Here is a 26,621-nt window from a genome sequence, read left to right on the forward strand (position 1 = left end):
GGGGAATAACTGCCGGCGAAAGGCTATCAGAGCAAAGTTACACGTGGAAAAATTGCCAGAACTGGGAGAAAGAAAGAAACAGACAAATGAAAGTGCGTGTTTTCTCCTCACAGACCCTTAGTGAAAAAAGTGACCACGTTCAGCCTCTGTGCCGCTCTAACCCATCCCCTTAGCGCCTCTTATGAGGAGGCCTGCGTGCTATTGTCAGTGCCCCCTCCTCCGGCACGAGGGGCCGAATCTTCGGACAGGGCTGGGTCTCAGCTCTGAGTGACTCACCATCTGTGCACCCAGCCAAAGGAATCCAACTTTCCCTAGATAGTCTCAACACGCTCGCGGGGTGCACCTAACATGGCTCATCCTAGAGGGGAGAGCTTCACTGCTCTCTATTTCACCTCAGCGCTCAGAGTCTGAACTGCTTTAAGATCACCCCTGTGAATCCGTGCTCACGTCCAAAGCCCTCCCATGTGCTTTAGTCAGGCCTCCACTAAGTCCATCCCTTGATTTCACGGAAGCCATTAATTAGATCCCCCTCCAAGCTGCAGTGGTATCGCCCAGTTCTAGAGGCAGGGCCTGAGCGTTACAATAGCAGCCCATCAGCTGCTGATGTGAAAAGGTTATTTTTTTTTTTTTCTGCTTCTCTGTGAATCTCAGTTGCTGCTGACACACAGCCTCCCTGGAGCTGGGGACCAAGCGAGGAAAACACCCCAAAGAAAGCAGAAACCGCGCCCTGTCGGCGGGGAGTTGAGCTCAGCCATGCCGCCTCTTTAAACCCGGGCTCTAACTACAATTTCATGGATGTATTTCATTTGCGATATCCGGATTTTCAAAACGTGATGCTGGCCCCCGGATCAAACTGAGCCCAGGACGCTTGTTCTTTTAAGTTTATTTTGCGTTTTTATATTTTTGGTGGGGAGTGATGCGGCTTCTCCCCAGGGAGGCGGACTGACAGAGGACGCGAGACCTCGTCCCCGCACCCAGCCTTTCTGTGGGATCCCAGCCCAGCATGGAGAGCCAAGAAGGAGGATGCGCAGGGGAACTGGGGGGACAGGCCCAGCAGGTGTCAGGAGGTAAGAGGGTTTCGTCGTGGCGGGGAGGGTTCAGCTGTGCTTTGCTTGTGAGAGTTGAGTGAATGGGAAAAGTGCTGGTGTGGCACGATACTTTGTATCTCACTCGGGCTGTTGCAGGGCAGACAGGAAGCTTTTGTTGTTGCAGAAGAAAACGGACAGGGCGGGTGGGGGATAACGGGGTGGAATCCACATTCTCCCTTGCTCGAACCCATCGCTTTCTACACGCTCGTCTCACTCGTAGCAAACGTCTCATCACATTGTATATTGGTTATCAGGTGAAATGTCAGTGCCATTGTTTGCGAAAACAGACTCTACTGACTAGCATTGCAGCTCCGAGTGTGCTTGTGGCTGTTTAATGCAGGGCAAGGGGTCAGGGGCTTGTAGGAGAGTTGGGGGCAGAGGCCACATCTGTGCCTGTCACAAAACTTGGTCTTAGATACAAAACGTGTTGATATTGTAGTTGCAACTGTGTTTTGTGCTCTTCAATTAGTTATTAGCAAATATTTGTCGGTGGACTGTCTCATTTTAAATCTCGGCTTCTACCCACTCTTGAAGTGGTTGGCAATACTGGGTAAAGAACAGCGTAGGAACCCGTGCAAAGGGCTAAAATCGGTCTTTGTTTTTTTTTTTTAATGTTGCCACGTTACGATCAATCGGTGGAAAGAGGCAAAAAGTGTCGGTATTCATTCTATATCTGCTAACCTGCCGGTGCCTGGCAGTGCCGTCTTTCCCTCTCCTTCTCGCACCGTACCGCATAGTGTATCTCAGCCAATATGCCCCTGCCCAGAAGGCGGAACATTTATGACGCCCTCGACATGTCTCTCGCCCCATGGGCTCCTATCATCCAGCGAATGTGTCATCCTCAATCCTGCGTTTGCAGAACCCTTCTCTCCTACACTCACCCGATCTCTCTTCTCCACTTGAACCACTCCTTGGCACCCAGTTAAAGCGCCACAGACTTCCGAAATCTGAAAACATCTCCCGTGCAGCTGGTGGGAGCAGCTGCATTCCTGCAGGCCTCGGCTCCCCCTTCACCGCTGGAGGAGGGGGGCTGAAACCCCACGTGCTCGAAGGATGAGGAGGCCCGAGCCCCCACAGCGCACGAACTACCCCACCTGCTGATTGAAGGGACACCATGCCGTGGTCGGGGTTAGGGGTGGCTCAGACCCCCCTGCTGAATAAGGCGGGCTCTGCCCAGGCCTAAACGATGAAGCGCCTGGACCACCGTTATAACGGTATACGTCACACAGATCCCAGACGAAGATGCCTGCACCATTCGCGACGCCCCGCTTCCACCCGACGACGGATGAGCTCTGCATCACGCTACACTTGAGACCTCTCCTACCTTGCCGATTGAGATCTCTACTCTTGTCCCCTATTACTAGTAAAATAGGCCTGCACCGCTCCCCCGTCTACAAGTGGATGAGGCCTGGAGCATTAACCACCCCCCTCCTAGCACCGTTGCTTTTCTTGCTGGTGGAAGACGCTTGCACGCTGTTGCACCACGTCCTGCACCCATTACTCTTGCACAGGCATTGAGTCCTGCAGGGCCAACCCCCGCCCCTCCCCCAAAGTTCCCTTACCCCTGCTGCAAAAGATAATTCCACTAATTTTTATGTCTTGCTTTATAGCAGTTGTATGCATCGCCTATTGTTACAAATATTTTAACATCTACAAAGACCAGCCTTTAGCACTCCCCAGAGGAACAGCCTGCTCTCTCATTTCATTCTATTGTCTGTTTGCGGAATCATTTCGTCTTCTAGAAATTGCTTCCTTTGCAATGCGTGGGAGACTATTTTACATTTGTAAAGTATACCTAGTCATCTCAGTTTGTTGCATCTCAGTATTGTTTCTATTGTACAAAGCAATACTTTTCTTAATTTTATTTTGGTACTGGCAAAGACAAATGGTTTAACAGCGTTTGTACACGCAATGTTTGTTTGGTCAGACTTGTGCCTTCCTTTAGCTGCATGTGGGAGCAAAATATAGCCAGATCTACTGGCTGTGTCAATGTTTATTTTATTGTGTGGAACGCCTGACACACTCCTCTGGCTGTTCACCCCCTCCCCCCACCTTTCTGCTTGTTGCTGGGGCACCCCCTTCCCTTGCTGCAGGAGCGCCCCCCCGTCTCTCTTGCTTACAGTTGCTACTCTGGCTGTAATAGCTCCCGCAGGCCCTCCCGCGAGGCCTTTATCCCATCGTTTCTGCTTGCATGCCAGTTCCTTGTTTGGAAGTCCCAGTTCACAGATATGGCTTCCCGGATACATCATCGAACTGGAGTGTTGTTTCCTCTGCCTGACCTTCGCTGGACCCCAAGAGAATTGCTCAAGAGGAGTGATGTGTTTTTGAAGGCGGGGGGCGTAGTTGAAGGGGAGGCGACGGCGAGAGCGCCCAGGCCTTCTAGTTCTTTTCTGCATGTCCCTTTTGGTCCTGCTTAATGTTATTTTGTGCTTCTGATTTTACAAGAGTGTTATTTTTATTTTATATTTTTGTGCGTATTGTTGAATGGATGCTCATGCCCTAAGATATTTAACTTGCCCCCTCGCCCTGCACAGTTTTCTCATCAATAACTTTATTGCAAATGTTGCAGTAATATTATCAATTATGTCATAGAAAATGTCATGACTGACATAATATGTGGGGTAAGTACCAATGCATGGCGAGGGCGAGAGTTATAGGTACCTTAGAGCACAAGTTATAATTTCTTGAGATAAGTATGTCTATAACTGCTGAATTTCTATGGTTTTGTGTATGTGAAATCTGAACCGAACTATAACATCCCGGTAACCTTTTTGTGTGTGTGTGTGTTTGTGTGTGTGTTTTTTTTTTTTTAATGAATTTCTAAGGTTTGTTAATGCTATTTCCCAACTGTAACATTGTATTGTATTGTATTGTATTGTAATCGTATTTATATAGCGCTTACTACCCCTGACGAGGCGTCTAAGCGCTTTTCGATGAGTAGCACGCTACTCCGGTACCCAAAAGAATTAGTGATGGATTAGTATAATTTAATAAGGAGTACAGTTTTAGTATTATTATGAGTTAATTTGAGTTGCGGATATGAGAGTTTGTTAGTTAGATTGACTGGAGTAATGGAGGGGTGGAGGAGGAAAGAAATCCAGAAGTGTTAATTGGGAGTTTATCCTTCATTTACTCAATCCAAAGGCTTGAGATGAATAAAAGGGGGAGCGGAGGGGAAAGAGGATGTGGAAGGGTTAGGGAGAGCATAGTAGGAGGGTGAGATGAATGCAGGAGAATTTAGTAGGGTTGTGTGGGAGGTCACAGAGGTACAGTGAGGTTTGGTGAGTTAGATGTGGAGGTGGAGGGAAGAGCTTAGGCAGAGATGTTTAGGAGATGAAAGTGGTCGAAGGGATTTGGGATGAGTCCGAGTGAGAATGGAGGATAGTTTGATAGAGACATGACTTAAGAGTGATGAGTAGATAAGTGTGATAAAAGAGAGCAGAAATTCATAGATATCTAGTATAACAGCCCAAAAAAACCAGGAGCCATGCAAAGATCCACAAACATGCCAGGCACAGAAACAACATATACACATACATATATATATATATATATATATATATATATATATATTTATACACACACACATATGAATACAACACACATATGCACATATAATACATAATTAGAATCATGGGTAAAAATACTTAGTCATCCATCCATCATCCTGGTAAAAGGCGGGAATTCCTTTACCTACTTCGAGGGTGGACGGGGTGTGGCTCAGCGGGCGGAGCTTACAGGTGCTTTATAAAGGGAGAGCCTTTTCCTCTGTGTCTCCAGCAGAGGAAGATAGAACCCACGCGTCTCTGTCATATACAGATTACGCTCCAGTACATCCTCCGTTCACCTCCAGGAAGGATTCTAGATCTTTCTGCTATGGGATCTCTGAGCGCACAGCCTTGCTTTATCTTTGCCAAGTCCAAGAGTTAGGGTGGCTTGTCCTTTCCAGAAGGTGAGCTTCAACTGCGGCATCTGCTGCGTTTATATTGTACACTAGGGGTACGTGATGGGCCATGGGGTAGACGTCTCCAGCAACCTTGTGTGCCTTTGGCAATGTTATTGTTACTAGTGCGTCTTTGTGGAGATGTCCTCGTGCTTCTGAGCATCAATAACGCACCACGTGAATCGGCGGTAAACGCAGTGGGGTCGTTTTGGAAAGATGACCATCATCCTGGTAAGAGGCGGGAATTCCTTTACCTACTTCGAGGGTGGACGGGGCGTGGCTCAGCGGGCGGAGCTTACAGGTGCTTTATGAAGGGAGAACCTTCTACTCTGTGTCTCCCGGAGAGGAAGATAGAACCCGCGCGTCACAGTCAGATACAGATTACGCTCCAGTACATCATCAGTTCACCTCCAGAAGCTAAGCTTCAACTGCGGCACCTGCTACGATTATAATTGTAAGTACTTCCTTTGAGGATTAGTTTCTGTAAAATGAGCATCGTGGCCTACTCAACCGGAGTATTTTCTACGAGTATGTCAGTAAGCGTTACCTAGCATGTTTCATACGCCCCGTTTATATTGTACACTAAGGGTACGTGATGGGCCACGGGGTAAACGTCTCCAGAAAACCTTGTTTTCCTTTGGCAATGCGATTGCAGGGGTGTGGAATTTATTAAAATATCTACTTGTCCAGGGGACAGGTTGCTTCTCAAATCTACTTGTCCTGTAAAAAGATCTACTTGTCCCTTTGGTGCCATGTAGTGTGGCGACAAATTATGGCAGCAATCTCATTATGTAAGAGCTCTGATAATAGCGTCTCTGATTATGCCAGGGCTACTACCTCAGTAGGGCTTGAATACTTGCAGTTTCAATCCCTACTGTAGCAATATCCTTATTTTTCCACCTTTCTGCAGATCTGCATACTGGGGCTGGAGGAAGCAGTAAGCAATAGTTCCAGGGCTGGAATGCCTTTGAGTCTGCAAACCTACTAACCTGCATGTTTTAAAGATTTTCACCAGCTTCTCTCTAATATTTTCCCATAATAAGAAAGGTTGGACATTTACTCCTGACAATGGCAGAATTAGAACTTCTTCCAGGGTTGGGAAGAAAGTGGCTGGAGGGAAAATGAACTTGCAAATGCTCAATAGATTTTCACATGAGCAAATCTACACATCGTATTTACCCATGCTAAAATACAGTTCACAAATATTTTATAGGGGTATGACATATACCATGGGTGCACTTTTGTGACTTTCTTTAAGAATTTGGGGCCACATGTCAGTAGGTTCAGATTTGCGACCCGCAAATTGCGAGTCAGAGAGACTCGCAATTTGCGAGTCGCAGATCCGAATGTAGGATGGTGTCCCTGACACCATCTGTGATTCGCAAGGGCTTCGCAAATGCCCACCTCATGAATAATCATGAGGTGGGTCTCAATTTGCGACCCCCTTGCGAATGGCGGCCCTCACAGGGATGGTGGCCTGCTGGAGACAGCAGACCACCATGTCTGTGACTGCTTTTTAATAAAGCTGTTTTTTTGTTTTTTTTGTAATGCAGTCCGTTTTCCTTAAAGGAAAACGAGATGCATTACAAAAACGAAAAATGAAACGTTTTCGTTTCATTTTTTCAGAGCAGGCAGTGTTCCGCAGGACCACTGCCTGCTCTGAAAAAATGTTTACAGTGACATTCACAATGGGGAAGGGGTCCCATGGGGACCCCTTCCCTTTAGCGAAAGTGTTAGCACCCATTTGAAATGGGTGCAAACTGCGATTGGTTTGCGCCCTCGTTCGCGGTCACAAAACAATCCTACATTGCACTGCGAGTCGCAATTAGGAAGGGAACACCCCTTCCTAATTGCGAGTCGCAAACCTGTTTTGCGATTCGGTAACCAGGTTACCGAATCGCAAAACTGGGTTTGTGCATCGCAATGTGCTTTTTTGCACGCCACAAACCCCGAAAGTCGCTGTTTGCCACATGCAAAAAGCTACCTACATGTGGGTCTTGGTCCCTAATTAGGTCTGGTGTTAACAAAACATTTTGTTTTTTATTAAACTTCTATTTCTCTCTCTTTCGGCTGGCTTTACTGTGAGCGATCGCATTCTGCTCTTCCACAAGGAGCATATTGGCACACAAAGTAGTTTTGTTCAGTGTCAGGAACTACAGTGGCAATCAGTGACATAACGAAACTGGAGGGTGCCCCTTTGAAAAGAACATGGAGGAGCCCCCTCTCCAGACTCACTCAGGCCAGGTGCTGTGCTGAACGGGCCCCCAGGAGGGCGGCTGCGGGGCCTTTGTTATGCCACTGGTGGCAATGTGTGCTTTTAGAGTTCAAAAATGTTTTTGAGTTTTTTTGCCAGTGTTTGTTACAGTGTTGAGGGCCTGATAGCTCCCACAACAATAAAGTGTTACAAAAGCCATGTCAAAACAAGACACGCATTGATGAAACTAAAAGACTTATAAAAATATGTCAGATCAGTTGGCTTTGTCAGTGTTTGTTTATTTTCATGCTTCCCATAATCGTGTTGAAAATGATTAGACTGATTTTCCATTAGAAATATTTTTGGGAAATACTAGCATGCACCAACACATTTTACTAAATGACACTTCATTTGCATCTAATCAGAGAGCATTCTGGGAGCATTATACTTAGCCTCATAGCCTAAACTTTTCAAACATGTGTATACACGTTTTTTTTTTTGTACTGGAACCAACGTCAGTAGTGAAGTGTGACCTTAAAACATTTATTTACAGCACTCACCCTAATAATGAAGGATTTCAAATAATGAACCATAAATACAAGTTCGAACGGCATTATCTTTTGGAAACACATTACCTCAACTGCAGAGAGTTCCACTCTCTGTAAACAGGCAGCCAAAGGGTTTGTGCTGCAGAGGGTTGGGCCTACTTGTCCCAAGGACAAAGTAAACATAAAAACTTGTTGCCCTTGACCCCAAACAAGATGTCCCGGGCGTCGGGCCATAGGAATTCCACATCCCTGGATTGGTACTAGTGCGTCTTTGTGGAGATGTCAACAACGCACCACCGGAATCGGCGTTAAAAACGCATTGGGTCGTTTTGGAAAGCTGTCCATCATCCTGGTAAAAGGCGGGAATTCCTTTACCTACTTCGAGGGTGGACGGGCGTGGCTCAGCGGGCGGAGCTTACAGGTGCTTTATGAAGGGAGAACCTTCTACTCTTTATCTCCAGGAGAGGAAGATAGAACTCACGTGTCAGTCAGAAACAGATTATGCTCCAGTACATCATCAGTTCACCTCCAGGAAGGATTCTAGATCTTTTTCTGCTATGGGATCTCTGAGCGCACAGCCTTGCTTTATCTTTGCCAAGCCCAAGAGTTATGGTGGCTTGTCCTTTCCAGAAGCTGAGCTTCAACTGCGGCACCTGCTACGTTTATATTTGGAAGTGCTTCCTTTGAGGTTTAGTTTCTGTAAAATGAGCATCGTGGCCTACCCAACCGGGGTATTTTCTACGAGTATGTCAGTAAGCGTTACCTAGCATGTTTTATACGCCCCGTTTATATTGTACACTAAGGGTACATGATGGGCCACGGGGTAAAATGTCTCCAGCAACCTTGTGTGCCTTTGGCAATGTGATTGTTACTAGTACGTCTTTGTGGAGATGTCCTCGTGGTTCTGAGCACGAACCACGCACCACTGGAATCGGCGGAAAACGCGGTGGGGTCGTTTTGGAAAGCTGTCCATCATCCTGGTAAGAGGCGGGAATTCCTTTACCTACTTCGAGGGTGGACGGGGCGTGGCTCAGCGGGCAGAGCTTACAGGTGCTTTATAAAGGGCGAACCTTCTACTCTGTCTCCAGCAGAGGAAGACAGAACCCGCGCGTCACAGTCGGATACAGCCTACGCTCCAGTACATCATCAGTTCACCTCAAGGAAGGATTGTAGATCTTTTCCTGCTATGGGATCTCTGAGCGCACAGCCTTGATTTATCTTTGCCAAGCCCAAGAGTTACGGTGGCTTGTCCTTTCCAGAAGCTGAGCTTCGACTGCGGCACCTGCTACGTTTATATTTGGAAGTGCTTCCTTTGAGGTTTAGTTTCTGTAAAAAGAGCATCGTGGCCTACCCAAAACCGGGGTATTTTCTATGAGTATGCCAGTAAGGGTTACCTAGCATGTTTTATATGCCCCGTTTACATTGTACACTAAGGGTACGTGATGGGCCACGGGGTAAACGTCTCCAGCAACCTTGTGTGCCTTTGGCAATGTGATTGTTACTAGTGCGTCTTTGTGGAGATGTCCTCGTGCTTCTGAGCATCAACAACGCACCACCGGAATCGGCGGTAAACGCAGTTGGGTCGTTTTGGAAAGCTGTCCATCATCCTGGTAAGAGGCGGGAATTCCTTTACCTACTTCGAGGGTGGACGGGGTGTGGCTCAGCGGGCGGAGCTTACAGGTGCTTTATAAAGGGAGAACCTTCTACTCTGTGTCTCCAGGAGAGGAAGATAGAAACCGCGCGTCACAGTCACATACAGATTACGCTCCAGTACATCATCAGTTCACCTCCAGGAAGGATTCTAGATCTTTTCTGCTATGGGATCTCTGAGCGCACAGCCTTGCTTTATCTTAGCCAAGCCCAAGAGTTAGGGTGGCTTGTCCTTTCCAGAAGGTGAGCTTCAACTGCGGCATCTGCTGCATTTATATTGTACACTAGGGGTACGTGATGGGCCATGGGGTAAACGTCTCCAGCAACCTTGTGTGCCTTTGGCAATGTGATTGTTACTAGTGCGTCTTTGTGGAGATGTCCTCGTGCTTCTGAGCATTAACAACGTACCACCGGAATCGGCGGTAAAACGCAGTGGGGTCGTTTTGGAAAGCTGTCCATCATCCTGGTAAGAGGCGGGAATTCCTTTACCTACTTCGAGGGTGGACGGGGCGTGGCTCAGCGGGCGGAGCTTACAGGTGCTTTATAAAGGGAGAACCTTCTACTCTGTGTCTCCCGGAGAGGAAGATAGAAACCGCGCGTCACAGTCCGATACGGATTATGCTCCAGTACATCATCAGTTCACCTCCAGAAACTGAGCTTCGACTGCGGCACCTGCTACGATTATAATTGTAAGTGCATCCTTTGAGGTTTAGTTTCTGTAAAATGAGCATCGTGGCCTACCCAACCGGAGTATTTTCTACGAGTATGTCAGTAAGCGTTACCTAGCATGTTTTATACGCCCCGTTTATATTGTATACTAAGGGTACGTGATGGGCCACGGGGTAAAAACGTCTCCAGAAAACCTTGTTTTCCTTTGGCAATGCGATTGTTACTAGTGCGTCTTTGTGAAGATGTCCTCGTGCTTCTGAGCATCAACAACGCACCACCGGAATCGGCGGTAAATGCATTGGGGTCGTTTTGGGTGGACGGGGCGTGGCTCAGCGGGCGGAGCTTACAGGTGCTTTATAAAGGGAGAACCTTCTACTCTGTGTCTCCAGGAGAGGAAGATAGAACCCGCGCGTCACACAGTCAGATATAGATTACGCTCCAGTACATCATCAGTTCACCTCCAGGAAGGATTCTAGATCTTTTTCTGCTATGGGATCTCTGAGCGCACAGGCTTGCTTTATCTTTGCCAAGCCTAAGAGTTACGGTGGCTTGTCCTTTCCGGAAACTGAGCTTCAACTGCGGCACCTGCTACGTTTATATTTGGAAGTGCTTCCTTTGAGGTTTAGTTTCTGTAAAATGAGCATCGTGGCCTACCCAACTGGGGTATTTTCTACAAGTATGTCAGTAAGCGTTACCTAGCATGTTTTATACGCCCCGTTTATATTGTACACTAAGGGTACGTGATGGGCCACGGGGTAAACGTCTCCAGCAACCTTGTGTGCCTTTGGCAATGTGCTTGTTACTAGTGCGTCTTTGTGGAGATGTCCTCGTGTTTCTGAGCATCAACAACGCACCACCGGAATCGGCGGTAAAACGCAGTGGGGTCGTTTTGGAAAGCTGTCCATCATCCTGGTAAGAGGTGGGAATTCCTTTACCTACTTCGAGGGTGGAAAGGCGTGGCTCATCGGGCGGAGCTTACAGGTGCTTTATGAAGGGAGAACCTTCTACTCTGTATCTCCAGGAGAGGAAGATAGAACTTGCGCGTCACAGTCAGAAACAGATTACGCTCCAGTACATCATCAGTTCACCTCCAGGAAGGATTCTAGATCATTTCTGCTATGGGATCTCTGAGCGCATAGCCTTGCTTTATCTTTGCCAAGCCCAAGAGTTAGGGTGGCTTGTCCTTTCCAGAAGCTGAGCTTCAACTGCGGCACCTGCTACGTTTATATTTGGAAGTGCTTCCTTTGAGGTTTAGTTTCTGAAAAATGAGCATCGTGGCCTACCCAACCGGAGTATTTCTACGAGTATGTCAGTAAGCGTAACCTAGCATGTTTTATATACGCCCCGTTTCTATTGTACACTAAGGGTACGTGATGGGTCACGGGGTAAACGTCTCCAGCAACCTTGTGTTCCTTTGGCAATGTGATTGTTACTAGTGCGTCTTTGTGGAGATGTCCTCGTGCTTCTGAGCATTAACAACGTACCACCGGAATCGGCGGTAAAAACGCATTGGGGTCGTTTCAGGTACGGTAGAGGGCCAAACAATTAACATTGTAAGCGCTTATGCTCCCCCGAACATGGTGCGTAAGACTCTACGAGATCTGACAAGACTATTAGCGGAGCTGCCCCCTGGGAACACGATGATAGGGGGCGACTTCAACGCAGTCCCAAACCCAGGGCTGGACACGAGTGGGGGACCCTCAGCCCATAGACAAGCCTTGGCCACTAGTTTGGAAGGATGAATGACATCAACGGGGCTTTGTGATGCCTGGAGGGCGTGGCACCCTAGACGCAAACAATTCACACAGTTCAGCAGCCCACAGCACACAATCCAGGATTGACCTGGTGTTTGTGTCAGCCAGGGAATGTGGACACCTCTCCCACATCGAGATTCTACTGCGTGGGATCTCTGACCACGCGCCGGTTTGGCTCACGATGGGCCTCGCAGACCCGATGATCCGTCCCATATGGAGGCTAAACGCTTGGCATTTACAAGACGAAGAAGTTGTCGATAGCTTAAGGGAATCATTACGTGATTACTTTAATATTAATGAGGTTTCGGTGAGATCACCCGGAACCCTATGGGCTGCAAGTAAGGTGGTACTGAGAGGGACAGCTAAGGGCCTAATCCGTGCTCTGGAACGCGCCCGGGACTCCCAAATCGCCCAGCTGGAGGCCCGTGCCACTCTTCTTGAAGCAGAGCAAGAATCACACTCGAACGAACGGATAACCAGACACCTCTTGCTGATTCAGCAGGAGATGCGTAGTTTATCCCTAGAAGCGGCAAAACACATGTGGCGTGCCTCCGCAGCACGAGTGTACGGTTGGGGCAACAAAACAGGGAAACTACTATATTGGTTGATTTCCCAACAACAGACTCCCCGAATCGTACCTGAGATATGCAATGAACAAGGGGAACGGTTGGTTGAACTCCAAAAGGTAGCCGAAACGTTCGCTGAATTCTATAAGGCCTTATATCGAGCGACAAATCCAGAGAATACGGGCTCCCCAGACAGGTTTCTGACAAACTCTTCACTCCCGGTTCTGCTGACCGCGGACGTACGGGTCTTGGAGGAGCCGTTCACGGAGGCGAAGATTGGCGATGCCATAACGGCAATGGGAGTTGGGAAAACTCCCGGACCTGATGGGTTTCCTCCAGAATACTACAAAAGATTCAAGGAGGAACTGGTCCCACACCTAATGAATCTCTACGCTGAAGTAGACCAGAAAGGCCTTTTTCCAGACCAGCTAGACGTTGCCACCATTGTCGTACTGCCTAAGACCCAACCCCCCTCCCTCTCCTGTGCTGATTACAGACCCATATCTCTCATTAACAGTGAAGTAAAGATCTACGCCACAATGCTGGCCTCCCGCCTCAAGAGGGTGTTGCCCCTACTAGTGCACCCGGATCAGTGTGGATTCATGACCGGACATAGCACGCGCCACTGTATACGAAGGCTCCAGGTGGCCCTCGCAAGGCGACATCGACACCTCAGCACTTGGCTATCCTATTTGTCGACTTCAAAAAAGGCATGCGACTCAGTTAATTGGGAATTCCTTTTTGCTGTGCTCCGACGCGCCGGTTTCGGGCCAAGATTCCGTAGATTGGTCCAGGCCTTATATACCAAGCCCACGGCACGGGTCAATGGAGTTTTGTCCTCGGCCTTTCCGATTCATAGGGGAACCCGACAGGGTTGCCCCCTCCTCTCTCCTCTCTCCTCTCTGCCCTGGCCACTGAGCCATTAGCGGGAATGCTGAGAGAAGACCCGGTTTACCAAGGTTGGAGATGGGGCCCCTCCTGCGAAGACCGAGTGGCCTTATATGCGGATGATGTCCTGTTATACATGGCAAACCAGGGAGTGACCGGACCCCGAAGCTTCCATCTACTGCGGCACTTCGAGGAGGCCTCGGGGCTCAAAATGAACCCGTCCAAGTCGGTACTAGTCCTGCTGACGCGGTCGTGAGACTGCTTCGACTGCCAGACAGTGGTTCCACTGCGCCGGCTAAGTTTTAAATACTTAGGGATATGGATCGCACTGCTCCCTGAGCTATCCTGGTCCCTGAACCTCAATCAATTGGTGTCTCGCATACAGGAAGACCTTAAGCAATGGCATTCATTGCCACTGAATATTTGGGGCCGTATTGCTCTATACAAGATGATGGTCCTACCGTGCCTTTTATATGTAGTCCAGAACTTGCCATTCACGATCCCGCGCTCGTGGTTTAAAAAACTGGATGAAATTACCACCTCCTTTATGTGGGGAGGAGCGAGACAGAGTAGCGTCCTGGAGCTGCCGAAGAGAGGTATATGATGGGGGACTGGGCATGGCCGATCCTTACCTGTACTACCTGGCGACACAAGTCCTGGTGGTGCAGGATTGGTTCAACAGGGGTTGGTCAGACCCAGCATATCAGGTAGAATTAGACGCTTTGGGGTACCCCCAAATCATGGATGTGTTATACGCGGCTCCGATCCCCAAAGATTTGGAGTCCATCACCAAGGCGGTCTTCTTAGCGTGGAGAGGGGCTCTAAGGAATACTTGCTGGAACAAAATGGTTACCCGGCAAACACCGCTGTGGCACGGCAGTTGGCTGAGAGAGACAGACAAACTGGAGGGATTCGGGAAATGGGACACACTGGGAATATCCTTGGTGGGGGATGTATGGAAAGGAAGTTTGATGAAGTCCTTTCAAGAGATGCAACAAGAGTTCCAACTATCCCCGAAGCAATTCTTTAGATATCTCCAGCTCCGGCATGCCCTTGCTAGGCACTTGAAAGAAAAGTCCCAAATACCGGAGTTCAATCCAGTTGAGGCCAAAACACTCATGGGCAGCCTGGGGAGGAAGGGGGTCTCTCAGATATACAAAATGCTGGTCACAAATGCACCCGGGGACCTAGACCACCTTAGGAAGGGATGGGAGAAATGGGTGGGACCACTTGAGGAAGAAGACTGGACAGAGGCACTGATGGCTCCCCGGACGCTAGTGGTGTCGACGAGGCTGAGGGCGACGCAATTCTTTTTTTTTTTTTTTTTTTACATAAAGCATATTTGTCCCCGGATAGACTGTACAAGATGGGAGCCCTCGGTGCTGCTCAATGCCCACGATGCAGGGAGGACCAGGCTGATTTTTTCATATGATATGGTCCTGCCCCGTGATTTGAAAGTTCTGGGAGGGAGGGAGTAAACCACGAGCTGAACTTTGCCTTAGGATCATCACAGGTACTGACCCCCAAAATGGTACTACTGGGTGTGATGAGTGACATGGAGGGATCTAGAGCAGATAAGACGTTGGTTGGAACAGCGAATAGGGTGGCCAAGAGAGACATAGCGGCCGCTTGGAAAACCGCCAAGGGTCCCTCCCTTCAGAAATGGAGACGGGGGGTGGACTGGTGTGCAGCCCAAGAAAAAGTGGTGTATGAATCAAGGGGATGTCCCCATAAATATGAGAAAATATGGGGGAAATGGGCGGGATTACTAATCTAAAGGGGCTCAGACAAAATGTATACTCATACATTCATTTTCCTCTCTCCTTGTACTGCCAAATTATGGTACTTCGGATCTTCTTAGATATCTCGAACACACAAATGTTAGACCAGAATTAACTGTCCAGCCGGTGTCAAAAAGACCAAAGTTTGTAAGTTACTTGTATATTTACCTGTACCTTTAAAAAAAAAAAAAAAAAAAAAATTACATTTGGTTATACAAAAAAAATATATTGAGTAAATCCAGGACAGGATTGACGCCAAATTCATAGCTGTTCGGCCACCAAATACAGCCTTGCTGTAAATATCCAACGTCGACTCACCATAATGAAACAGACAATGTATTTTCAAGCACATACATAGCTGCCCTCAATACCCCCGTGACCCTTTGGCCTACTCCTCATACAAGTGCATCTCTACCAAACCAATTACTCACATAAAACTCTTCACTCAAGTGTGTCAGCAATTGCGTTTGAAGAATAAAGAGACACCTGCATACCACTCTTTAATAAACACTTCCAAGACAACTATAGAACCCATTAGACGTATGCCCTGGAAAAAATTGAAATAAATCAACAATTCTTGAATGACCGCACCATCCTTAATCAATGTTCAGGGTAACGCAACATGCATTTCAGAGACCACATTCCTCGCCATATGCACTGAGAGTTTCAATTTGGAACTCTTGTTTTCAACAACTTTCTTATGGACTAGTCTGGTGAGAAATGGCTTGACCTTTCTCACTTCAAAACTTCAGCAATAGGATTCAACATAACAAAACATGCAACAATTAATGAATTATCTGATGTACCTACCAGTTAATGTTACAAAAACATGTAAATCAAAAACAGTCGATTGAAAAACCTTCACTTAGCGAGCTAAAGATAGAATACTGCTGGTTTTAACCATGGCATCCATAATACAATGCCTAACGTCCACTACTCCAGCCTGATGAAAACGTTTGTCTCCAGAGCACCCTCAAAAACAAAAGCGATCGTCCAACAGTCTATGATTCCACTGACAAGACCGAAAAACCTTGTTACAGATAAGTCTGCGTTTAAAAGACATTTAAAAAGGGCTTACTGCCTATTTTCTTAATAACAGATCTTATGGGACAACTCGTCGATGAGTACAGGAAAGTAACCTTGCAGGACTACTCATAAGAATCAAAAAGTAAAACATTCAAATTCGATGATGTCCACTTGACAGTTTTAACAAATTATTGTAATCGAATTGCATGTTCATAGATTGTACATAACTAATGCCAGCACCTAACCAGGTCCAACGCGCTCACAGTTTTAGTAGCAACGTGAACTTCCGCAGAAGATTTGATCTCATCGAGATCAAACGGGTCAAAGGGGAGAAGTCATGACTGAAACCATGGCTTATTATTCCCTCGTATAAAACAAGGGCTTTAAAGTCAATGTAGAGAACAGAAGGATAAAGATATCTTATGGTGACATGTCAAATTCCGACGGGCGACGGGGCCGTATGAAGGCTGAGCGTTATGAACATGTTTTGGACCCCAGAAGCGGCGAGAGACCTGTTTGTTCCCGCCAGAGCCTTGTTAGTACCGATGGGACGTGCGAGACCACTTACCCCCGCACCAAGCAGGACAGCCAAAGGGCGACCTCACTTTTCCCTCTCTCACCCACTACCGGCTCCCTGGCCTCTGAGCGAGCTCACCTCGTTACCGGGGGAAGAGAAGCGAGTGACCCGAGCCGGGGCGTCAGGAAACCGTCCCAAGGAGAAGAATGAGACTTGGGAAGCCGCACATTCCCGACATGCCCCGCGAGCAGCAGGCACTAAACATCACTAACCTTTGTTTTATTCAGTGAATTTCTGGGTTTTCGTTGATGTAAGGTAATATTTAATTACCTTATGTTAATGCAACCACCACCCCGCATGGCCTTTGGCTGTGCACTGGGGAGTTGGCTGTGGGGCTTGTCCTGCAGCAACTCCATCCCCTCCCCCCCCCCCCCCCCCCCCCAACCGGCCTTCTGGGATTCCCCGGGCAGCTCAAACTGCTGCCACCCCTCAGGTTTCTGCCCTCCTGCTGCTTGAACAGCTCAAGCCTAGGGAGACAATACAGGATTTCCTTTGGGAGCAAGGGGGGGGGCACACCCTCTCCCTTTGGAAAAAGGTGCTACATGGCTTGGGAGGAGTAGCCTCACTAAGCCACTGGTGTGCTTTGAAGGGCACACTTGGTGCCCTCCATGCATAAACCAGTTTACACAGTTTCAGGGACCTCCAGTCCCTGCTCTGGTGTGAAACTGGACAATGGAAAGGGCAGTGACCATTCCTCTGTGCATCACCATCCCAGAGGTGGTGCCCAGAGCTCCTCCAGAGGGTCCCTGGTTCTGCCATCTTGAATCCAAGGTGGGCAGAGGCCTCTGGGAGCATCTGAGTGGCCAGGTCAGGCAGATGACGTCAGAGCCCCTTCCTGATAGTGGTCACCTGGCTAGGTAACCAATCCCCCTCTCAGAGCTACTAAGGGTCTCTCTCTTGGGTGGGTCCTCAGATTCAGCTTGCAAGATTCCAGGACTCCTCTGCAACTTCTACTTTGACTTCTAGTCACTGGAACCGTGACGGGTCTCTCCAGGAACCAACAGTCTGCATCCACGACAGACTGCTTGCAACATTGTTTCCACAGCTCCTTCCAGCTTCTGCAATATTTCCCCAGCTGTGCATGCTCCGAGGGCAGCAAGTCTTCAGTCTACACAAGAAGGAAGAAGGAATCTCCCTTGTAGTGAAGGAGTCACTCCCCTGCATCCACAGGAACAGACTGCAACGATGACCGGCTGCGTGGATCTCCTCTCATCGGAGCTTCCTGGATTGTGCATCATGGGTGGTGGTCCAGAGTAATCCTCTTGGTCCTCTCTGAAAGCTGTCCAACTGGAGGTAAGCCCTTGCCTTCCCACGCTGGACAGTACCCCATGCACTCCTTCCTGTGATGCACAGCCCACTGGATTCGTCTTCTGTGGCGTGGAACCTTTCTCCAGTAGTACTGCGTGGGCTCCTCTGGGACTCCTGGTTCCTCGTCCAGTGGGTCTCCTGTAAGGGCTGCCTCTTCTTCTTTAGACTCTCTGCCCTGCTGAGGGTCCCCCTAGGACTTCACTGTGGCTTGTTGGTGGCTTTTCCACGCCACTGACCGACAGCTAACTTCCATCCGGCGTATGACGTCGACTGCATCCTCCAGGAACTCTTCACCTGCTCCAGGGCTACATTCCTGGCTGTCTTCCTCCTACCGTCGACCAACTCCTGCATCCACAGCTGGGTGGGTAGTAGCTCCTACTCCTCCTGGACTCTTCTGTTACTTCTTTCACAGGTCTTCCTCTTCAAGAATCCACCACTGTTTTCTTGCAGTCTTGTCTGCGTGTTGCATTTTCTTCCTTTCGAGTGGTTTGGGGAAAATCTAGTAGGTTACTCCTTTCCTCCTGGTCACTATGGGACACTGTGTTACTTTTGGGGGTTCCTAGTACCCTAAGTTCTCCTCTACACATTTCACCTCCTAGGTGGGGGTCCTATGCTTGCATTTCATTTTTTTAGTATATGGTTTGGGCTTCCCCCTAGGGTCACTATTGTCTATCTGCATTTGCACTGTTTTCTATCACTTTCTATGCCTATGGCTGAGTACTAGTGTACATATCTGCAGGAGTGTGGAATTTATTAAAATATCTACTTGTCCATGGGACAGGTTGCTTCTTAAATCTACTTGTCCTGTAAAAATATCTGTTTGTCCCTTTGGTGAATTGTAGTGCAGCGACAACTCATGGCAGCAATCTTGTTATGTAAGAGCTCTGATAATAAATAGCCTCTCTGATTATGCCAGGTCTACTACCATAGTGTGGCTTGAATACTTGCAATTCAATCCCCACTGTAGCAATTTCCTTTTTTTTGCCCCTTTTCCGCAGATCTACATACTGGGGCTGGAGGAAGCAGTAAGCAATAGTTCCAGGGCTGGAATGCCTTTGAGTCTACAAACCTACTAGCTTGCATGTTTTAAGGATTTTCACCAGCTTTTCTCTAATCTTTTCCCATAAAAAGAAAGGTTGGAAACTTACTCCTGACAATGGCAGAAGTAAAACTTCTTCCAGGGTTGAGGAAAAAAGTGGTTGGAGGGAAAGTGAACTTGGAAACGCTCAATAGATTTTCATATGAGCAAATTTCCACATGCATATTTGCCCATGCTAAAATACAGTTCACAAATATTTTTATAGGGGTAGATTTCTTGATATACTTCTTGTGAATTCATGAAGCCACTAATTCAAAGACATTTACCATGGGTGCACTTGTGGGACTTTCTTTAAGAATTGGGTCCCTAATTAGGTCAGGCGTTAACAAAGACATTTTGTTTTTATTAAACTTTTTCTCTCTTTATTGGCTGGCTTTACTTTGAGCAATCTCATTCTGCTCTTCCACAAGGAGCATATTGGCACACAAAGTAGTTTTGTTCAGTGTCGGGAACTACAGTGGCAATCAGTCCCGTAACAAAACTGGAGGGGGCCCCTTTGGAAAGAACATGGAGGGCCCCCCTCTCCAGACACACTCAAGGCAGCTGCTGAAGCGGGCCGGGGGGGCCTTTGTTATGCCACAGGTGGAAACGTGTGCTTTTAGAGATCAAAAATGTTTTTGTTTTTGCCAGTATTTGTTAAAATGGTGAGGGCCTACCAGCTCCCACATAAGTGTTATAAAAGGCACGTCAAAACAAGATGCGCATTGATGAAACTAAAAGACTCTCAAAAAAATGTTGGATCGGTTGGCTTTGTCAGTGCTTGTTTATTTTCATGCTTCCCATAATTTTGTTGAAAATGGTTATACTGATTTTCCATTGGGAATATTTTTTGGAAATACCAGCATGCATCAACACATTTTCCTAAATGGCACTTCAAAGAAATAGCACCTAAAATTTCATAGTAGCGAAACCTTTTTCCCCTAGTTGCATTTTTTCCTGAACATTTTATTTTAAAAGAAAAGAATCCTCACTCTTGCTGACGAGCTTCTGCAAACATTTGTATCTAATCAGAGAGCATTCTTGGACCATTACACCTAGCATCATATTGTTAAACTTTTTCAAATGTGTGTACACCTTTTTTTAATATATATATATATATATATATATATATATATATACTGGAACCACTGTCATCCTAATAATGAAGGCTTTGAATTAATGAACCAAAAATACACGTTTGAACAGTATTAACAAATGGACGCACATTACCTCCTTTGCAAACAGTTCCCCTCTCTGTAAACTGGCAGCCAAAGGGTTTGTGCTGCAGAGGGTTGGGCCTACTTGTCCCAAGGACAAAATAAACATGAAAACTTGTTGCCCCTGACCCCAAACAAGATGTCCCGGGCGTTGGGTGATAGGAATTCAGCTTCCCTGATACCTAGTGTGTTACCTCCTATTGGAGGGATGCCTCTCTAGTACTTTTTGGTATTTGTGGCAATAAAATAAAGTACTTTTAATTTTGTAACACTGAGTGTTTTCTTTCACGTGTGTAAGTGCTGTGTGACTACAGTGGTATTGCATGAGCTTTGCATGTCTCCTAGATAATCTTTGGCTGCTCATCCACAGCTACCTCTAGAGAGCCTGACTTCTAGACACTGCTTATACTACATTAACTGGGCATTCCCGGGCCTGTTATAAGGTGTAAGTACCTCAGGTACCCACCACACACCAGGTCAGCTTCCTACAGTCAGTCTTTGAAAATGAAAGGCACCCAACATGTTAATTACCGCAACTATACGAATAGGTGCACATTCCTACACTTTTTACTAAAGTAAGTGCATAGGTCCTAGAAGAACACACTTTTCTGCTATACAGGTTGGATGTTCATTACCATTAAGTGAGGTGTATCATGACCCCACTCAAAGCTTTGCCTCCTGTATACCAAGGGGATCTCCCCATGACCAACTATGGCAATAAATGACATATAACATGTCATACATATTTATAATCTTGATGTTTGTAGGTTCAGAGTGTAGCAGACTACTTCAGCATTTCATCCTTTCAAAGTTCATAAAATAATATTTTTCAAAAGACAATGGATTTTGTGGATTATGCTATACAAGTGGTTAATAGTACTATTGTAAGAAAATACAACCGCTGCTAAAAATCAAAGAAACCTTACATCAAACAAGTCTAATCTGCGTGGTACCGGTTTAGTAAATGGCTCTAAATATATATATATATGCTGTGAAATTACAGGACAGCAGTGTGTTATCCTTCTGTATTAATGACATACTTGCTTTTTTTTTTTTGTAACTTTTTTTTTTTTTACAGAAACTGCTTACAAAGATATTCACGCTGAAACATCGTGCTGACCTTGCAGTTAATCTGTGCCTCACCAGAAACTAGTTATTGTAGTTCTTAAATGTCTTTAAAGCAGTAGAATTATACCATGTTGTGAAATGCAGTGCAGGAAGTTGGGAAGTTAGCACATTACTGACAACCAGAGCAGAGTTTGATATAGTGGGTACTCATAGTGTTGAGAATTGGGTGATAGAACAGACCAAAATGCTGAATCCTAACATTTTGCGTGTTAGAATTAAATTTATTCTGGAAAGTGTGATTATCATGTGTAGGTAAAATATAAGGTGACAGTAGAGTATATATCACACACAAACGAGATGGAATAAGTTTCTCATGTTGTGCTAAACAATACCACATTACGATCATGTGCTTTCACCTCCCTTTAGAGGGTTGCATCAAATAATCATCTTTCCTTCACATGGAAAAAGGTGAACCTCTCTAGTTTGTTTCATTACTTCATCTCAGATTTCTGTTTCACTCACCAATATCGCCGGCACACCTTACAGCTCTTTATTTGCATGTCCCAGAACTTCACAATTATACTGGAATGTGCAATATTAACTTGCTTTTCAGTCCACTAATACTGGAGGACACCAGTTGTGCTTTTATCTGAATGAGGGTTTCTGTGACAGTAAAGCTTCTAAGCACACTCACTTTATGCAGATGCACTAATGTGGCTTCCATCGGTAGCCCTGCCAGGTACCATGCATCAGGAGTTAGACTAATGCATGTGTGGTGGTCCGCATCACTGCACTGAAATGCAGCATCACACAATATAGCGCCTCTCACAGCTGTCAAACCGGAGAGCCCGGAGTGCATGATGCACCATTACTCTGAAAGCTGTGGCAGCGTGATGAGCGTTGCTCCCTAGCAAGTTTAGGGGCTGCCTCAATCTGCTCTCCTTGTGCAACAATGTAAGAGACAACCCCGACACCATGGCAGCAAGATAACTAGTGTGATGTCAGACTCACTGTCAGTGCGCCCAGTGGCTACTGTGGAGACAGTGAGTCTCTCAGAGCAGTTGTCAAACTTGTTTTAATAAGCCTCGTCGGCCTGGGGAATAGAGGAGCTGGTCGCTGCTTCAACTGGACCTGCAGTGTGCACTGTTGTGCAGTGTGTGGGCCAGGCTGCTGCCTATAATTAGCTGTGCCTCAGTTTGTCACTACAGAGGGGCCCAACTGTTGCTGTGACACAGGCTCCACTTGTTGCCTTGAGCAGATTCTAACTAAGTAGCAAGAAGTCCATCCCTAATTATAACTGAATTTGCAGTCTGATCTTTTGTTTGCTGCCCTTGCGCGTGGTGTGAAGAAGTGCAGTCCTCACTGGTTGTCCAACTGCAGTGACCGACACACACTCAAAAGGGTGCAATTTCTGAAATTTGTGTTTCCCTCGTCTTCCTTGCTTGATTTTGCTTGTGAGACAGTGTCACTCATAGTTGTTCAAATGTCACTCATAATTGCACTGAAATTAGGAGAAGGTCACATAGAGCAATCTGAAACCTTGGCAGTTACGCATGGAGTGTATGACAGGGCCACACATGCATTTAGCACTCAGTGCCTTTCCAGCGCGGGCATTACAATGAATGTGTTGTTACCACATGTTCCTTTACCATGCAACTCTTTACAACGACTTGTTTTAGGGAAGTGTTGGACTTTGGAATAGTATAATTTACTATTCCAACTCCACTCTACACAACAGTTGGGAAGGTGTTGACCTTAAAATCCAGCACCAGTCCAACAACGCGTTCCCTAAAGTAAGTTATTGTAACGACTTGCGTGGTCAAGGAACACGTGGTAACGATACGTTCGTTGTATTGTCCGCGTTGAAAAGGCACTGCGTGGTTCTGGCTGTGTGATAAAGGCTGTTTATGCTTCCATTATTTAGTGTTGCTGGAAAGATGATGTTTGAAGACAGATGTTCCAAAATGTACTACTCCTGAGCAAACTAAAATAACTTACCAAATTGTCATTTCTTTATTCCAAAACGTCCATATTTTTTCCTGGTTTAAGTAACTCTAGTACATCCCTTTTAGCTGGCCAGCACATATTGAATTGGGGGTGGTGGAACCCATGTCATAAGTAGATTTGTGCAACTCTCTTGATATAGCGAGGACTCTGAGCTGCGTGGTTCCCCATCTAGCAGTTGTGGTAACCCACAGCCAGCCCCCTCATCTCACAGAGGCTGTAAATGGGATCATGTGGCCAGTTTATAAGAGCAAACCAATTCAGTGCCCCAGAGATGATAGCCATCAATGACCAAGGCCCTCATTAGGAGTGTGGCGGTCTCAAGACCGCCACACCCGTAATGGCAGTCGTACTGCCAGACAGGATTATGACCGTGGCAGATGTGCCATTGTCCGACCGCTGGCACCACCAGGTTGCTCCGCCTGGCGGTCTTGGCAGTCGCAATCCGCCAGGGAAGCGCTGGGATTACGAGCCCCCTCTCTGCCAGCCTTTGCATGGCGGTCTCACTGCCGTGCAGAGGCTGGCAGAAAGGGGGCATTGATGGGGCTCTATGGGGGCCCATGCACTGCCCATGCACTTGGCATAGGCAGTGCAGGGTGCCTCATGGACAGCCCCGTCGCACATTTCACTGACCGAATTATGGGCAGAAAAAAATGCGTGATGGGTGCTGACGCGCCACAACATTGATGCCGGCTCGTAAATGTTGTGGTGAGTTTTCTGCTGGGCCAGCGGGCAGAAACGCGCTCTTCGCACGCTGGCCTAGCAGAAAACTCTTAAAAGGACAGGCAAAATATACCTTCTTTACTGGTGGTCTTTTGCCTGCAGCGGCTTTAACGGTCATGGAAAAGGACCGCCAAAGTCATAAAGAGGCCCTGAGTGTTTTACATAGAGGGCCACAAGGCCCTCACCCACCAAGGTGGTTTGGGTCACCTTCTGATCTTCTCCTCACCTTGAGCTTTTCCTTAATTTCAGCCAGGATGGACTCCCATCTGAGAGCTCTTGGAGGCAAACATTCTTTTTTTCAACGACATTAGGAAAGATTTTTGTTATGCTATTTTTTTTTAAATGTATTTACCTTTTTGTTTTTGCCAGGTCTCTGACAGGGTACAGCCACACTCTTCTACATTCTAAATGTGTTTACCTCTAATATTCAGAGATTGTGATATGTTTTCTAAATCGGAACACAGCAGTAGCTCACTAATATTTCTGCACATAATCTCTGCGACACCATTCCATTTCTCATGTGTCCGGTCCTGTTTAGATTTAAAATAAACTTTTTTTTTATTTTTATGGATGTTGCATGTAACATAAACACATTTCTCTGCAAATGCATCACCAACATTAAAAATAAATACATTAATTAAAGGAACATTCAATTTAAACAATCTGTTTTAGATTTATTCAAGGTCATCCGGGTACGACTCGGCAGAAAAGAGATTGCTCTATCACGAGACCCACTGAAAGACTGGGGCCCTAGGCCTGGGACCCACTTTGCCCTGGCCCTAAAACGTCCCTGTTCATGAAAATCTATGCTTAGTGCAAATGCGCTGCTGTGTGGACTCACTATAAATGCTTCGATTATATCTCCAGTAAATGTATCTATTCCTACATCACCACGCCTTCCTTTTCCTACAATGTGTGCCCTGCTTACATAATGGTGACACCAACCTTCAAGTGTAGAACCTGGTGGACCTTTCGGCTGTTCCTTCGCAAATTCTAAACCTTCTTTTCCCACTATAATCCACTCGTGGAGCTCAGGAGAGAAGACCAATCTAACACAAGTGTTTGCGTCCTTCAGTCCCTGTATGGAGATATCCCTCCACACAGAGAAAACTGTCAGCCCTGCACTTTTCTGAAAGCGGGCATAGATAGTGGACGCTATGAATTAAGTACTGGCAGCATCCGTGGTGCGTCTCTGAATTACCCACAGTGCCCCAGGAGCTGCTGTGTTCTACCTCCTATCTCATTTACTTCACATTCGCACCTCAAGAGTTTTGAAAGTGATTCCGATTCGCGTTTTTCCAAAATGTCCGTATATTTTCTGTGCAACGGGGTGCCACGTGGCTTTGGATAAAAAACAGAAACTAGACATATAGTAATAATCACTCGGACATAACACTTAAGTGCAAAACGAAGGCATGACTTGCTTTGTTTCCCCCTGGAGAGACTTGCATCACCATGCTGTGTTTGGAAGCGGATATGGGAATGCATGGTGGGCAGCTGCAATTGGGCCTGCGAGGGTTCTGGATCCCTGTCCTTGCGAGGAGTGTCACACTTGTGACCTCGCATTTTATGCATACAAAATTCTCGGCTCGAATCAACAGAAAATAAGAATGCAGCTGCTTCCTGTGCTCTGCACCGAGCATGGGTTGTCTTCAAAGAGAAATACATGGTATTATTTGGGATGGCAGCCTGGCATCTTCATAAAGTCTGCTTCTGCACTGTGTAATGCAGGGTAAAGTGGGATGATGCACCTGCCATGGGTGTGGAGCCTGTTGACACCACTCTGGGGGAAAATGTCTGCACAAAAGCCCGACAATTCTGCATTCGATGGTCCAGTCATTAAATGAGACAATTCTGTTTTTACAAAGCCTTTTAGTGGACCGTCTTTATTTTACTTTTTCATCACAAACACCTAGCAACTTAAACCAACTGCTTTATTTTTGTTTTTGTTGCTGCCCTAACGTTTTAACTCTTTTGTTCGTGTTCTTTGTATTGTTTCTTTAAAATGTAGAATCTTTTTTTTTATTTATTTTTTTACTTACATTTATTATACAACGTTGTGCTGTCAGAAATGTCAGTCAATAAATACATTATTGGAGCAGACTTCCTGCAACACGCATCGTTTTCATAGTCTTTTGCCTTCCAAAACGGAACCCTTATCTGCGAGTTCACATTCTGAGAATGTAGTCATCCGATTTGATACCAAGGGGAAGACTCCATCTTTGTGTGGTCACGCCTGTTGACTAAAGGCTGCAGATTAAGCCTGCGCAATTGAAAAACATAACAATGTTTACTTGTTACTACCTAGAAAGTAAGTAAGAGTTCACTATTTCTGGTAAATTTAATTTCTACTTCACAGGGATGCCTATTTTAGGTCCAGGAGTGATGTATCCAGATATTCAGGATACCAGGGTATTATGTAAATGATCTGCATTTATGTTTTTCTGTAAATAGATCTTATAAGAATAGTTTGAAAGTCTGGCATGTCCCCCCCAACACACACACTTCTGCTGCATCCACATTCAACAACCCTGCTGCA

General features: G+C 46.5%; 1 protein-coding gene across 4 annotated transcripts in view; it reads left to right on the forward strand.

The window, feature by feature from the left end:
- Nucleotides 1-607: 607 nt before the first annotated feature.
- MAP7D1 (MAP7 domain containing 1) overlaps nucleotides 608-26,621 on the forward strand; it is a 265,245-nt gene continuing 239,231 nt past the window's right edge. For 2 of the 4 annotated variants that reach the window (XM_069223844.1, XM_069223846.1), the window contains exon 1: nucleotides 633-1,067. In XM_069223844.1, the coding sequence (XP_069079945.1) occupies nucleotides 1,004-1,067 (64 nt within the window). In that variant the 5' untranslated portion in view covers nucleotides 633-1,003. Of the gene's footprint in view, nucleotides 1,068-26,621 lie in introns of all 4 variants that reach the window. The other 2 variants (XM_069223843.1, XM_069223845.1) reach the window with 2 other exon arrangements.

Source organism: Pleurodeles waltl, chromosome 3_1 (assembly GCF_031143425.1).
Source record: "Pleurodeles waltl isolate 20211129_DDA chromosome 3_1, aPleWal1.hap1.20221129, whole genome shotgun sequence".
Classification (NCBI taxonomy): Eukaryota; Metazoa; Chordata; class Amphibia; order Caudata; family Salamandridae; genus Pleurodeles; species Pleurodeles waltl.